At 41.1% G+C, this 13,458-nt stretch overlaps 1 protein-coding gene across 1 annotated transcript in view; it reads left to right on the top strand.

Moving 5' to 3' along the window:
* KCNK2 (potassium two pore domain channel subfamily K member 2) overlaps positions 1-13,458 on the top strand; it is a 135,669-nt gene that overhangs the window by 81,844 nt on the left and 40,367 nt on the right. Inside the window, exons 4-5 of the mRNA XM_074988411.1 lie at positions 1,478-1,638; positions 6,938-7,124. Coding sequence (XP_074844512.1) covers positions 1,478-1,638; positions 6,938-7,124 — 348 coding nt within the window. The remainder of the gene's footprint in view (positions 1-1,477; positions 1,639-6,937; positions 7,125-13,458) is intronic.

Below are 13,458 nucleotides of genomic sequence, written 5' to 3'. Positions count from 1 at the left end.
TCTGATGAATCCCTAATTTGAAGAAGAGCAGTAATGAAAATAATGCTGAATATGAAGGAAATTTGTCTTTGGTGCTAAATCAAAGTGCTTAAAATACACAGAAATTCATCTAGATTTCATTTATTTGTATTATGTCTTGATGTCTGGAAGTTAAATTATCAGTAGTATATCTCTATAAGTCTAAATGGTGAACTTTATATGAAAGAAAAAACGAACTTTAAGTTCTAAGTGAGGCTAATTGAAAGTTTTCTGTCTCAATTGTTTTTCAATGGAAAATTGAACATTTGACTAAACAGATCTTTTTTGCAAAAAAAGGCTGCTTTACATGACAAATATTGATATTTTGTTAAAAAACCGAATGTCTGGGGGAAGAGTATTTTTGGTTTGTGATCACAATATTTCAATTCAATATTTCATAGATATTTGGAATTTTCTATTAAATATTTTAGTGAAAATTAATGAGGGAAGGGAGAGGAGAAAAAAAGGTTTTCCTAAAATTTTCCACAGAATAATCTATTTTCCAGTCAGTAATATTTTTGAGGCCTGCATAGAATTTGCTTACAAGGGCAGTAAATTTCGTCAAATATCCTATGAAAATATGGGTGAATCAAGGAGGGTAGAGGGCTTTTGGGATATAATGCAGAACTGAGACTCAGGAGATGTGGATTTTATTCCATAATCTCTTTATATGGCCATACACAAGTCATTTAGGGTCCAGTCCTGTGAGGAGGTCATTTAGGGTCCAGCATCTTACAAGAGTGAACTACTTATACCTCCATTTCTGTATTTTAAAATATAAATAATATTTATTCTGGAAATATGTTTTGAACTAAAATTCAATATGCTTCCAAAAACCTGCACAAGTGCATTCCTTTAGTCCTTAACCTCACAAATAGTCTCACGTAAAGTATAAATCCTCATCTGGCCTATCCAAATGTGTAGTTTCACATTGCCTTCCTCGAAAACCTGGCTCACAATAATCATGGAACATACTGTTTATGCTACATTTTAAAGGAAGATGCAAACAGTTTCAATGCATTGCAGTCTGCAACTTGCAATTCCAGTTACAGTAATTTCTACTTATTAGGGTCTGATCTTACACACTGGTCTCAGGTTAATTAATCTCCTGTTAAAATCAACAGAAGATTTCCGCCAAAATAAATGCGGTGGGAGATTTGCCTAAGTAAGGAGTGCAGGGCTCAGCCTGTATGGTGAGGCAACTGTGTGGGAGAATGAAAAAAAGTCAACAATATAAGAGTTACACTGCATAAGGGAGACAAATTGATTAACTGAACAGTACCGGGAATAAGGAAAATGATGAAATCAAGTTAGAAGGGTGAATCTACAGCAATATGCAGTGCATAATGTGGTTGATCCAATATGGAATGCTTAAGTTTTCTTCTCCTGCAATACTTTTGGACATGTAATTTAATATGTGTAAGTAATTTATAAATAGCCCAAGTTGTTTGTAACGTAGGCTTTGGGAACATCTCACCACGTACAGAAGGTGGAAAGATATTCTGTATCATCTATGCCTTATTGGGAATTCCTCTGTTTGGTTTTCTGTTGGCTGGAGTTGGAGATCAGCTAGGGACCATATTTGGAAAAGGAATTGCCAAAGTAGAAGACACGTTTGTTGTAAGTATGCTAAATATATTGTCCTGAATATTACTTATCTCACTCTAAATAACACAAGTTAAGTGACAATATAGACAAATTTTAAAAGAGAATATTGGAGTAAGTTATTGTTAATGTCTGGCAAAAGGTACATTGAAGTTTATTGTAAGTACATGTTATCCAATATCATTGATAGAGAATTGACCGAAGTTCAACATATACATTCAGATTTAGTTTCCTAAAATAATTATGACTGGGAAGAGAAACTGGATCCGAATCCAGCTCATATATCTTCTTTGCCTTTAAAGTATTCTAAATCAACAGTATTTCATTAAAAAAATTACAATATTGCACCATGGTAAGGAAGTCACTGACACAGAAATCTGGTTTAATGGGATAACAAGATAATACAGTGGAACTGGCACAGGCATTTGAGATCCATAGTAAATCATAGACTAAAACATGGTACAGGCAGTGTTCCAAGTGTGCAGGCAGTGAACTCTTGGACTTTTCACTACATTTATTTTTCGAGCCCATGCCAGTTTTAATCCCACCAATTGGCATAAAACAGACACTTAAAGGGGCACTTGCAACTTAACTTTCAGACAAAGTATGATTTCTTAAAATTTCTACTTCTCAGTTACTGGTAAGAGCTACAATTAATGTAGCTGAAAGTGATTAGAAAAAAATCTCCCTTTATGTTAATTTTTTCCACATATATTTGACAAGACTTGGCTTCAGTATCCCTTGGTAGAGCTGAGGCTTCAGTGCTGTTTATGACAGCAGGTTTTCTGCAGCCATCAGTGGGATTGCTCAGGTGTGAAGTTACATGCATAAGTCTTTGGAGGCTGAGTGGCCCCATTTGGGCTAGTCTTCAATATACAATAGAAAGAAGGCAGATAAAAGTACAAAGATTACCCAGGGCAACTTAGGATCAAATTGCTAACTCCAAGTATTCAAGAAACATGAGTCAGGACCCCAAAAATATTGCAGTGCGTGTGTGTGTGTGTGTGTGCACCAAGGTCACACTTATACTTTCAGGCTTATTTTTGCAACCAGTAAGAGTATAGTAGTCACTTTACAAAATATCAACTGAAACAGGAGCTTATCATGTGTTCATAGGACTCTGGCAGCCAGGACTTAAACAAAAACACACATGGCGGGAAGAATTATAATAAAAATTGTGAGCTTGATCAAAACTATTCCTTTTAAAGACACTGTAGTAGGAGCTGTCTATCAGAAACTTCCTAGTTCCTACCTGCCACCTGCCACTATGAATCTTCTCCCTCACATGCTTTTTGCTGGCTCTGGAAAAGCAGGAGCAGAGGCAGCAAGGAGCATGTGCAGATAGCCTCATATTATGCCTAGTTAGACCCAGGGCCGCCAACGGGGGAAGGGAAGGGAAGGGACAAAGGGGAGGCAGTTGTCCCCCAGGTCCAGTGTTTCAAAGGGGCCTGGAACTCCAGCTGCTGCTGCCGCTGCTACTTTGGCAGTGGAAGAAGCCAGAACTCTTCATAATGCTGCTGCAGCACTGCTCTGGCTGCCCATGGCTGTCAGGGAGGAGTCAGGCAATGCTGCGGTCTGGGCAGTGCTCTGCCCCTTCTTCTCTTGGCATCACCCCTTCTGGGCAAAGAGCCAGGACCCTGGCTCCCGCCTTGCCCTGGGACCTGCGGGGCCTGTTGGCGCCATGGGTTAGACCTAAAAAAGCCTGTATTTCCTCCTCCATTCTGCCTCTCTGGCTGCCTGGTGTGCTGCAGGGCCAGCAGTTCCAGAACTGCAGCCAGATATACTGCAGCCTCCAGGGGCTAAAGATGTTACAGCCACAACCTCAGCACTAAGTTGTCCCCTACATCCCATCAGCCAGGTTACACACTAGCGACATTATTAATAGGGCTTAGTCTCATTAGCCCTTAATGATCAAATGCCCTGGGTTGTTAACATACTTGACTCTAACACGTTTGCAATCCCTCAGTGTCATGATCACTCAATTCAGTCCAGTGCTACAAAAGCTAGGTTAGGAGTGTATTTTATTAACATGATTACTGAAAACATTTAGAGAGCTTTTAGAAGCTTGTAACATTAATAGATTCATTTTGAGATTTGCTGAAATTATTTCTTTCAATATTTTATCCGTGAGTTTAGTAACTTTAACAACACTATCCTAGGCGTTTACGTATTTTATAGCAGTCAATCTTCAAAATATATTTTTAATAACAGCTGGTATCTGAGATATATACAACACAAGTCATTTTACATTTTAAAATAAATGTTTATTTAGCAGCCTATTTTGCAGTTCAATTTCCTTTTGTTTGTACCAGCACTGCACACGTTGTGTGTTTAAAAGGATCAGTTGTGCACAGCATGTGGTATTGTTTGCCCGTTTTCCTTTATGGTAAGGACTGACTGCTAGCATGGTTGCTTATGAGATTTTTCACAGTGCAAAATGGTGCTATGCCAAACAGTTTCATCCACCCAGCAAATGATGGATTTAAGGCAAGTGAGAGGGAAAAAAAAACAAACAAACAAACAAAAAAAAAACCCACTCACAGGCTTGTTTTTTTGGCTCACAGCCATCATTTCAAACCCAGCTAGATCACTGGCAATTAAGAGCCATTTCCATCTACAGCTGTCTGAAAAATGAAAAGAACACATCATGAGATTTCCATCATTCATTCTGCTCTACTACTTCTCTTCAGAAAACAAAATTTTAATGAATTTTTTGTTAAAAAATTCAGATTTTGAAACATTTTGATCAGTTCTATTTTCATATATTGGCTAATTGCCTCCTTGTGGGAAAAATAGCCTAATTCCTAACAGATATGTAGCCATACTATAAAACTGAGCAGCAATTTGCTTCCTCTTTGGCAGTCTTTACAGGGAAGATGTGATTGAGATGGTCAGACACTGAATGGCTCTCTCACTCTTAGAGGTAGTTTTTCCTTCCCATTCCCTCCAGTAAAATAAAATGCAAATTGAAAAACACTATAAAGGATTTTACATCACTTTGTCCTGAGCTGCCTGGTTTTGGGTGGTAAAAGAGTGGCTTTGGGCTTAATGATTGTCCGGAATACATGGAAAGGTCCATCATGAACTAATTAAGCTCTCCTCTGATCTTATTTATTTTTATATGATAGACCAGATTTTTAAGAAAATCTCCAATGTTGTGGCTCCAATTTCCTACCTGCACTAAAATGAACAAATATAGTTAGACAACTGCCTGATTTGTGCATGCAACCAAATACTCAGCAGGCTAGAATGCATTATTTTTACCTACAGTTACTTGCATGTGCAAAACTTCACCGACCAAATTAGAAGCCAATTGAGGCCTGTTTAAACATTTAGCTAAATATGCCAAACTGTAGTATGATGAAGCTGCTGACCATTTAATATTATTGATCAGTGTAAATGTCATTCATAAGCTGTGTCTACACGTGCACGCTACTTCGAAGTAGCGGCACTAACTTCGAAATAGCGCCCGTCGCGGCTACACGCGTCGGGTGCTATTTCGAAGTTAACTTCGACGTTAGGCAGCGAGACGTCGAAGTTGCTAACCTCATGAGGGGATCGGAATAGCGCTCTACTTCGACGTTGAACGTCGAAGTAGGGACCGTGTAGACGATCTGCGTCCCGCAACATCGAAATTGCTGGGTCCTCCATGGCGGCCATCAGCTGGGGGGTTGAGAGATGCTCTCTCTCCAGCCCCTGCGGGGCTCTATGGTCACCGTGGGCAGCAGCCCTTAGCCCAGGGCTTCTGGCTGCTGCTGCAGCAGCTGGGGATCCATGCTGCAGGCACAGAGTCTGCAACCAGTTGTCGGCTCTGTGTATCTTGTGTTGTTTAGTGCAACTGTGTCTGGGAGGGGCCCTTTAAGGGAGCGGCTTGCTGTTGAGTCCGCCCTGTGATCCTGTCTGCAGCTGTGCCTGGCACCCTTATTTCGATGTGTGCTACTTTGGTGTGTAGACGTACCCTCGCAGCGCCTATTTCGATGTGGTGCCGCGCAACGTCGAAGTTGAACGTCGACGTTGCCAGCCCTGGAGGACGTGTAGACGTTATTCATCGAAATAGCCTATTTCGATGTTGCTACATCGAAATAGGCTATTTCGATGTTGGCTTCACGTGTAGACGTAGCCATACAGACCCAAAGGGAAGCATAATCAGCGTCTGCAAATGTTTCCCAGAATATCCACATTGACTTTAAATAAATACTGCCATTCTTTGGTGGGACTCAGAAGGTAATTCTTCAAAGCAATTTAAACACCTGTGGATGACCTGGACCAGTTGATTGGGGCTCACCAGCTCAGGCTTCACAGCTGTAAAATAGCTGGATAGACATTTGGTCTCAGGATGGAGCCCAAGTTCTAGACCCTGAACATCTACGCAGAAATTTTTAGCTCAGACTCATGAGCTCCACAAACCCAAATCCGCTGAGCCAGGCCAGCCCCAACCATGCTGTGGGTCGTATATTCCAGAATGGTGATACCCTATCCTTTTGAGTGCTGCAGGGACTAAAAAAAATGACAAAATAATTCTATTCCCTGAAAAAAGGTTGTTTAGAATTACCAGAATCTAGTCCCAAATTTGACACAGATTTGTTGAAATAGTTTCAGCAATAACTTTTGTTCCCCCTCATGCTGAATTCATGAGAACACTTAAATTCTATCTGAAGAGGTAATGTTGATGCCCTCTTAAGCTCAATAGCTCGGGCAAGCACAGAGGAGACCCAAGTTTAAGGCCTGTTAGTTATGTATGCAGCGAGGAAGAGCTATACTAGAAGAGGCTGAGAGTAACCTGCTACAGAAGAATCAAAGTATAGGAGGTAAGGCTTGCAGCTAGGGATGGAAAGCCCTTGATTCAGATCTCCTGGTCCAGAGTAGGGATTTGAACTTAGGTCTCACACATCCCATTGGAGTTTCTAACCTGTGGGCCAAAGGTTATAAGTCAAAGGCTGTCTGTTCCACCACCTGTTTTGTGACTCCAGTTTTCCTTTGTTTTTATTTTTCAAAAGAATTAAAATGCCTAAAATCTAATTTAAACATTTGTTTCAGGATGGACAAAATATTTAATTCAACTGGAAGCACAATATCAGTTGATTTGTGTGAATTCTCAAAAAATTCTGAAACACTATGTTGCCATTCTGGTTGACGGACTTTTTTTTCGTAAACACCAATGAACTAAAAAAAGTAGTTATTCATCTAGTTCTACTCCTGAGTATAGGTGATGCTTCTCATTCTGAGTTTGGTAGGTGCTCTAATACAATGATATAGTTTTACTAACCATGGACTTTTTTTTTCTTCCCCCTTCCCACCTCCTTTTCTTCTGTAGAAATGGAATGTGAGTCAGACAAAGATTCGCATCATATCAACAATAATATTCATATTGTTTGGCTGTGTGCTGTTTGTTGCTCTTCCTGCAGTAATATTCAAGCATATAGAAGGCTGGAGCACACTAGATGCAATTTATTTTGTAGTTATTACTTTAACTACCATTGGATTTGGTGACTATGTTGCAGGTAAGATTTATCTTCATTCTTTATCTCAACCTAAATCTTTATTGTAAATAGTTGTACAGGATTTGCATTGTGATAATTAATACCATTTTTATTATAATGTAACTCCATCAGAATGTAGACCCTTTGCAGATAGCATGGAGACAATCTTATGAGTGAGAATCCAAGCTCACCTGTTGTTCTTGACAAGAACATTCAGACTACAATGTCAAAGGACAAGGAAGCTATGTTAAAAATCAGAATTATTTCCATGAACAAAACAAAACAAAAAAATTCTTTAAAACATTGTAATAGGTTTTTCGAACTTTAGACAAACACAACATTAGAAGAAACAGTAAATTATTTCGGTTTGCTAATTTTAATTTTTACACTGGAGTAGTTTAAAAACAGCTCTGACCTTGTTTTTTTTCTGCTTTCACTTATCAAAATATTGGGTCAGAATTTGGTTACAGCTGTACAGCTATATCTGGTAGTCATGCTTTCCTCTCTTTCTGTTCCTTTGGTCTCCTGTGTTCACTCCAACCCTATATATGTTTGTGTTTTAGTTATAGGTGGAGCTGGCAGCGCTTCCAGTAGCTAATGGTATGTGGTACTTTCCTTCACAAGAGACTTTTTTCAGTCACTTTTTTAAAGCTGTGTTTACACGTGGCCTCTCTTTTTGGAGGGGGCGTGTTAATGAGGCAGTTTGAAATATGCTAATGAGGTGCTGACATGAACATTCAGTTCCCCATTGGCATAATGGCAGCTGCATGATTCTTAAGTGCTGCTTTCAGAACACTGCCACCCGTGTAGACGGGGGTCTTTCAAAAGAAACCCCTGACTTCAAAAGCTCCTTCTTCCTAAAACCAAATAGGAAGAAGGGGATTTCAAAGTTAGGGGGCCCTTTCAAAATTTCCCTATCTACACGGGACGCGGCATTCTGAAAGCGGCACTTTCAAATCGCACACAGCCACCATTATGCTAATGAGGCACTGTATTAGCATCTTCCGAACTGCCTCATTAACATGCCCTCTCCAAAAGGATGGGGCACATGTAGGCACAGCTTAATGGTTTAGGCTGAAAATTTCCATACTGGGTGTCAGATTGAGATTTGTAATGAAAATTTTAGCTGAAACTCTGTAACCATTACTCAAAATAAGGATAGAGAAAAAGGATTTGTCTGTTTAAAACACTTCCTGTAACTGTTTCTTTGAGAAGCTTTAGGGCCTCCATGGTTTTAACAGGTACTTGAAACACAGCAGAGAGGTTGTCCTGGTGTGGGGAATGTGTCTATCACTGATCCTTTAAATACCTGGCCAGATTATAGGCTTTGAAAAGTCAGAGTTCACATGTGCTTGGTGCAACTTGTTTGATTTGGGCAGCTACATTTTCTGAAGAGTCTTTCTGTTAGCATGCCCACAGCTCCCAAATGCTCACTGGACTGAGCATTCACCATCCCTGCAGACTGACTAAGCATAGTCCATCCAAGGCTGCAGAAAATGAGCAGGTCTTTCTCTTCAATTGCTGTACCTAGCAGCTGGGATTCATTCAATAAACATCATCTGGCCTGTGCACCGAATGAGGCAGAGATCCTGTGGAAAATGCAATATGTGATCAAAGATTGTAGCTTAATGCTTATGCCCAACGGGGACTCAATGGAGGTTTCACCAGCAAACTTAGTTGAGGCATTTTCTAATATTTGAGTGCTTGACTTGGCAACTGTCACGTTCTTTTAATACAGGTCACAAAATTACATAAATATAAAATGTGAGTGCACGTTAGGTTTGTATGTCTCTTGCTGTTTTCTTCCTCCCATTTCCTTCCTGTAGTCCTGTAGGAAAGTCTTTCCTTTCTCTGCTTGCTATTCTGGCTGCAGGAACACACCTTGGCTCAGAATTTGTGATTCTAGTGAGATTCGCCTGCTGCAGGCTAACACTATGTCAAAGCTGACACAGTGCTTGAAAGCCAAAGCATTGGATGCTTTATATTATCTTTTTCAATGAAATCAGCAGCACATAAATTCAAGGCCTGGTTATATTTATAGTAAGGTCATAATATGAAGTGGCCTACTTGGCTGTAAGTGAAACACTGAGTACACATTAATCATATCTTTCAACAGAAAATTTTGTACATTTGTCTTTACATGGGCCTAATTGATTTAATAGTTTTGTTCTTGCTTTACACAGTATAATTAAAAACTTGTGTTTCACCAGAAAACACATTAGCTTTTTGCAGAACATCCTTGCGTGACTTTCCTCTAGTAATAGTTCATTTTATATACATTTTCCTTTCACATTTTCACTGTTTACACATAACTATTGATTTTTATTTCAGCCCATTTGAATATGAAGAACACTGGTATTTATATTTTAATGTAGCCAGGGTATACTGTTTCCTTTGTGCTTGGGTTCTGTAGTGGTAATGGTGAGTTTCGAGTTGTAAGTGCTTTTAGAGGAAGAGCATCAGACTTCTATCTCTGATGTAACCATGAAGCTCAGAATGGTTATGATGGGTCTGAAGATGGCTGCTGATTTGTTAAATGTTATCTGTGGTTTGTGAGTTACTTTATTCTGCATCAACAGTGGATGTCTGGAATATTTTACAAAGATTAGTTCATTTTTCCATCATTCCATATATGCAGCTAACTTAACGCTTAGATTTCTTTATTAGGTATGAGAAAGCATACAAAACGTGCAAGTTAGCTGCTTCACAAGGATCATATCATATTGAGATTTGAGGTTTGCTCAGTCACTGTAACAGCTTTCTCTCTCGAGTCGGTATACTTCTGAGGCAGTTGTGTGCATCAGCTGACTGAAAGCTCCTAATGTGTTAGAGCAGTAGAATGTGAAATGATGCCTCGTTTTGTATTTATTTCAATTGTGTCATGTAGCAAGTCAAAATGGAGCTGTAGTCCAGGTGGTCAAGCTTAAGTGTCTCTATGTGGAAAAATTAATTTACAACTGGCACTTATACTGTCTCAGCAGTGAGGGCCAAGTTTTAACTGAGTCTGAAATATCTTTCTTCCTCTCACTCTTGGGGCATGTCTCCATTGTACCTGTGTGCATGCGCTTCCCAGCATGGGTAGACAGGCACATTCTGGCTCTTCTTAAGAATAGCAGTGTGGTGGCACAGCTGAAAGCTCAGGCTCACTGCCTGAATACTTACTTGCCTGTCTGATCCTCTGGCTACCCATGCTGCTGCTGCGCTGCCAACTTTCTAATCACGCAGAAGTGAACTCTTTTACCACCCATTCAGCCTCACCCCCTACTTGCTTCATTCCCCCTTATTGTGAGATGGTGATATACATATCTTATAGAGCTGGAAGGGATGTTGAGAGGTCATCAAGTCTAGTTCCCTGCAGGACCAAGCACCATCCCTGACTTTTTTTTTTTTTCCAATTTATTTGTGTTAGATCTCTAAATGTTCTTTTTCAGGATGGAACTCACAACCCTGAGTTTAGCAGGCCAATGCTCAAACCACTGAGGTATCCCTCTCTCCTTGTAGAAAAAGAAAAAACCCAGCAGAGGGCACCAGGCTCCTTGAATGCAGCTGCAGCAGGGCTTACTCCCATGGGGCAGTGCAGCCCCTGTGTGCAAGGCTGAGACCTGGGTTTCCCTTTTATCCTGAGCCCAACACCAGCGTCGTGGTGTCAGGCACCGAGCACACAGCAAGCAGCAAACAGTCTCAGTGGGGCCTCCTTTCCCCCCTCCTCCCTTTGTGGGTTGCTCTCCTCATCATCATTCACTTTCATGGGGCTGGGGCAGGGAGCTGGGTGCAGGTGAGAGTATGAGGGCTCCAGATGGGAGAATGGGCTCTTGGGTGGGGCTGGAGATGAGCGGTATGGGGTGTAGGTGGGTGCTCCAGGCTGTTTGGGGGTTGGGATGTAGGAGGAGTGAGGCAGTGAGGGCTCCCACTGGGGTTGTGGGCTTCGGGTGGGGCCGGACAGGAAGGCTCTGTGCTGTGGCAGGGAGTGGATTGTGGATGGGGTTTCAGGGTGCAGGTTTTGGGCAGCACTCACTGTTGCTGTCACGCCAGGATGCGACCACCTTATTAGGTGACCCTCCTGCTCCTAGGTGCATGGATGTCCAGGAAGGTTCTGCCTTCTGCCCTTGTGCCCTAAGATGCTATCCTGCAGTTCCCATTGGTCACAGTTCCTGTTCAACGGCAGCAATGGAGCCTGCACTTGGGGCAGGGCACTGAGGGGGGCATTCTTGCACCCAAGGGCTGTGGGGGCCTGGAGGCTGCTTCCAGGAATCACATGGAGCTAGGGCAGGTAGGGATCCTACCTTTGCCCTGGGCAGCTGTTGTTTCACCATGATTCATGATAAAAACCAGTGTGAAGCCACAACATATGACAAAGCAGCAAAACTTTCCAAAGGAGCATAACAATACCTATGGGCTGTGTCTGCATTGCATTCATCTTTTAGAGGAGGAATGCAAATGAGGGAGATCAAAAATGCAAATGAAGCACTGATTTACAAATCTCACACTTCATTTGCATAATCTCATGAGATTGTGTTTCTGGAAGAGACTTTTCCAAAAGCAAAAACAGCCATATAGAAGGGGTTCCTTCAGAAAACAAACTAAATAAAATTTTGAAATAAGAAAGAAGGGTTCTTTCGAGAAAGAGTGTTTTTTTCTGAAGGAGCCCCATCTAAATGGCTGTTTTTGCTTTCAGAAAAGTCTCTTGTGAAAACATGATCACATGAGATTATGCAAATGAAGCATGAGACTTGTAAATTGGTACTTCATTTGCATTTTTGATCTCTCTCATTTGCATTCCTCCTCTGAAAGGGGAACGTACTGTAGACACAGCTATGGGGAAAATAAAAAGTGACTGGTAAATGTGGCATTCCACACTAACTGGCAAACTGAGCTGTACTCGGTATTTTGAGTGCTCATAGAAAAATACTATATTTTGTTTTCTTGGTTACTATAAGAACAAAAAGAAATGCCATTTAAACATAAATATAATGAGATGTGTGCTGACCTCATCATTGAGTTATGTTATGTTGCATTTTATTATCTCATTTTTCATATATGTGTGTTTTACAAGTGTGCAAACCAGAGTTAATCCACTGGTAGGCTATGTCTACATATGCCCCCTCCCTTTCAGAACAGGCATGTAAATGAAGCAGTTCAAAAATGCTAATGAGGTGCTGATATGAATATTCAATGCCTCATTTGCATAATAGTGGCCACCCAGAGTATCAAAAGTGCTGTTTTTGAATTGCAAACTAGCAATATAGATGGAGGTTCTTCAAAAGGAAGCCCCATTTTTGAAAGCACCCTTCTTCCCCCCCCAAATTGGGAAAAATCATGTAAGTGCTTCATTAGCATTTTGACCCATTTCATTTACATGCCCTTTTCAAAAAGAAGGGGTATGTGTAGACATAGCCATAGACGCAGAATTTCTCTGGGTTTACTCTGATGTGAACGAGATCAAAATATGATCACCTTTCTTCATATTTTTTTCCCGTAAAGTGCTTGCTGTTCTTTGGTTATTATATAAAAATAGTGTCTAACGTAAATCCCAGTTCTGCCATCCGTACTCATATGCTGTAGGATCTTAGTCTTGAATTTTAATAGATATGCATTATATTGTAGACACACTGGGGCAAATTAATTGCTCTCATTCTGAGTGTTTGAGACCAGCGTGTTAAGTATATACAGTAAAATTCCTCTAATCCAGCATGTCTGGGACTGGACAGGGGCTGGATTACCAAATTTTCCAGACTATTGGACATCACCATAACCCCCACATCCTAGTTCAACCTCCCCTGTTGTGGCTCACCACCCCCGTGCCCAGCTTCTCCTGAACCTCCCCAGCTTCTTCTCTACCCCTCGCTCCTGCAGCTTCTGCATCCCCACGCGTCTCCAGCTTCTTCACCCCCCGTGTGCCTCCAGTTTCAGCTCCCCCACATGCCCCAGCTCCAACCCCCACACTCCCCAGCTTAACCCCCCCAGCCCCCTCCCATGGCCCCAACCCACCACTCAAGTCCCCCGATTTATGCATATCTCAGGGGATGCTGGGCCATCAGGATTTCCAGACCATCAGAGGCTAAATTAAAGGAATTTTACTGTACTCAAATTTTGTATGGTGTTGATATATGGGCATGGAATAATCCCTTGAGACTGAAAGTGACTGAAAACAACTTTCTTAGAAATGTTCTTGGTCTCCCAAACAATATACCAACTTCTCTTCTTAGAGGCGAGTCAAGCATGAATTCTTTTCTGTCCAAAGTACAATACCATACTACCAATTTTTGGCTTCACATTCATAGTATACATCCCTAATATTTGCCAGGGCTATGAATACAGGAACTGTTCATCTTGGCTTTCTCGTGTAAATTTATAG

This window comes from Carettochelys insculpta, chromosome 3, assembly GCF_033958435.1.
Source record: "Carettochelys insculpta isolate YL-2023 chromosome 3, ASM3395843v1, whole genome shotgun sequence".
NCBI classification, from domain to species: Eukaryota; Metazoa; Chordata; order Testudines; family Carettochelyidae; genus Carettochelys; species Carettochelys insculpta.
This window is presented reverse-complemented; position numbering and strand designations above follow the sequence as displayed.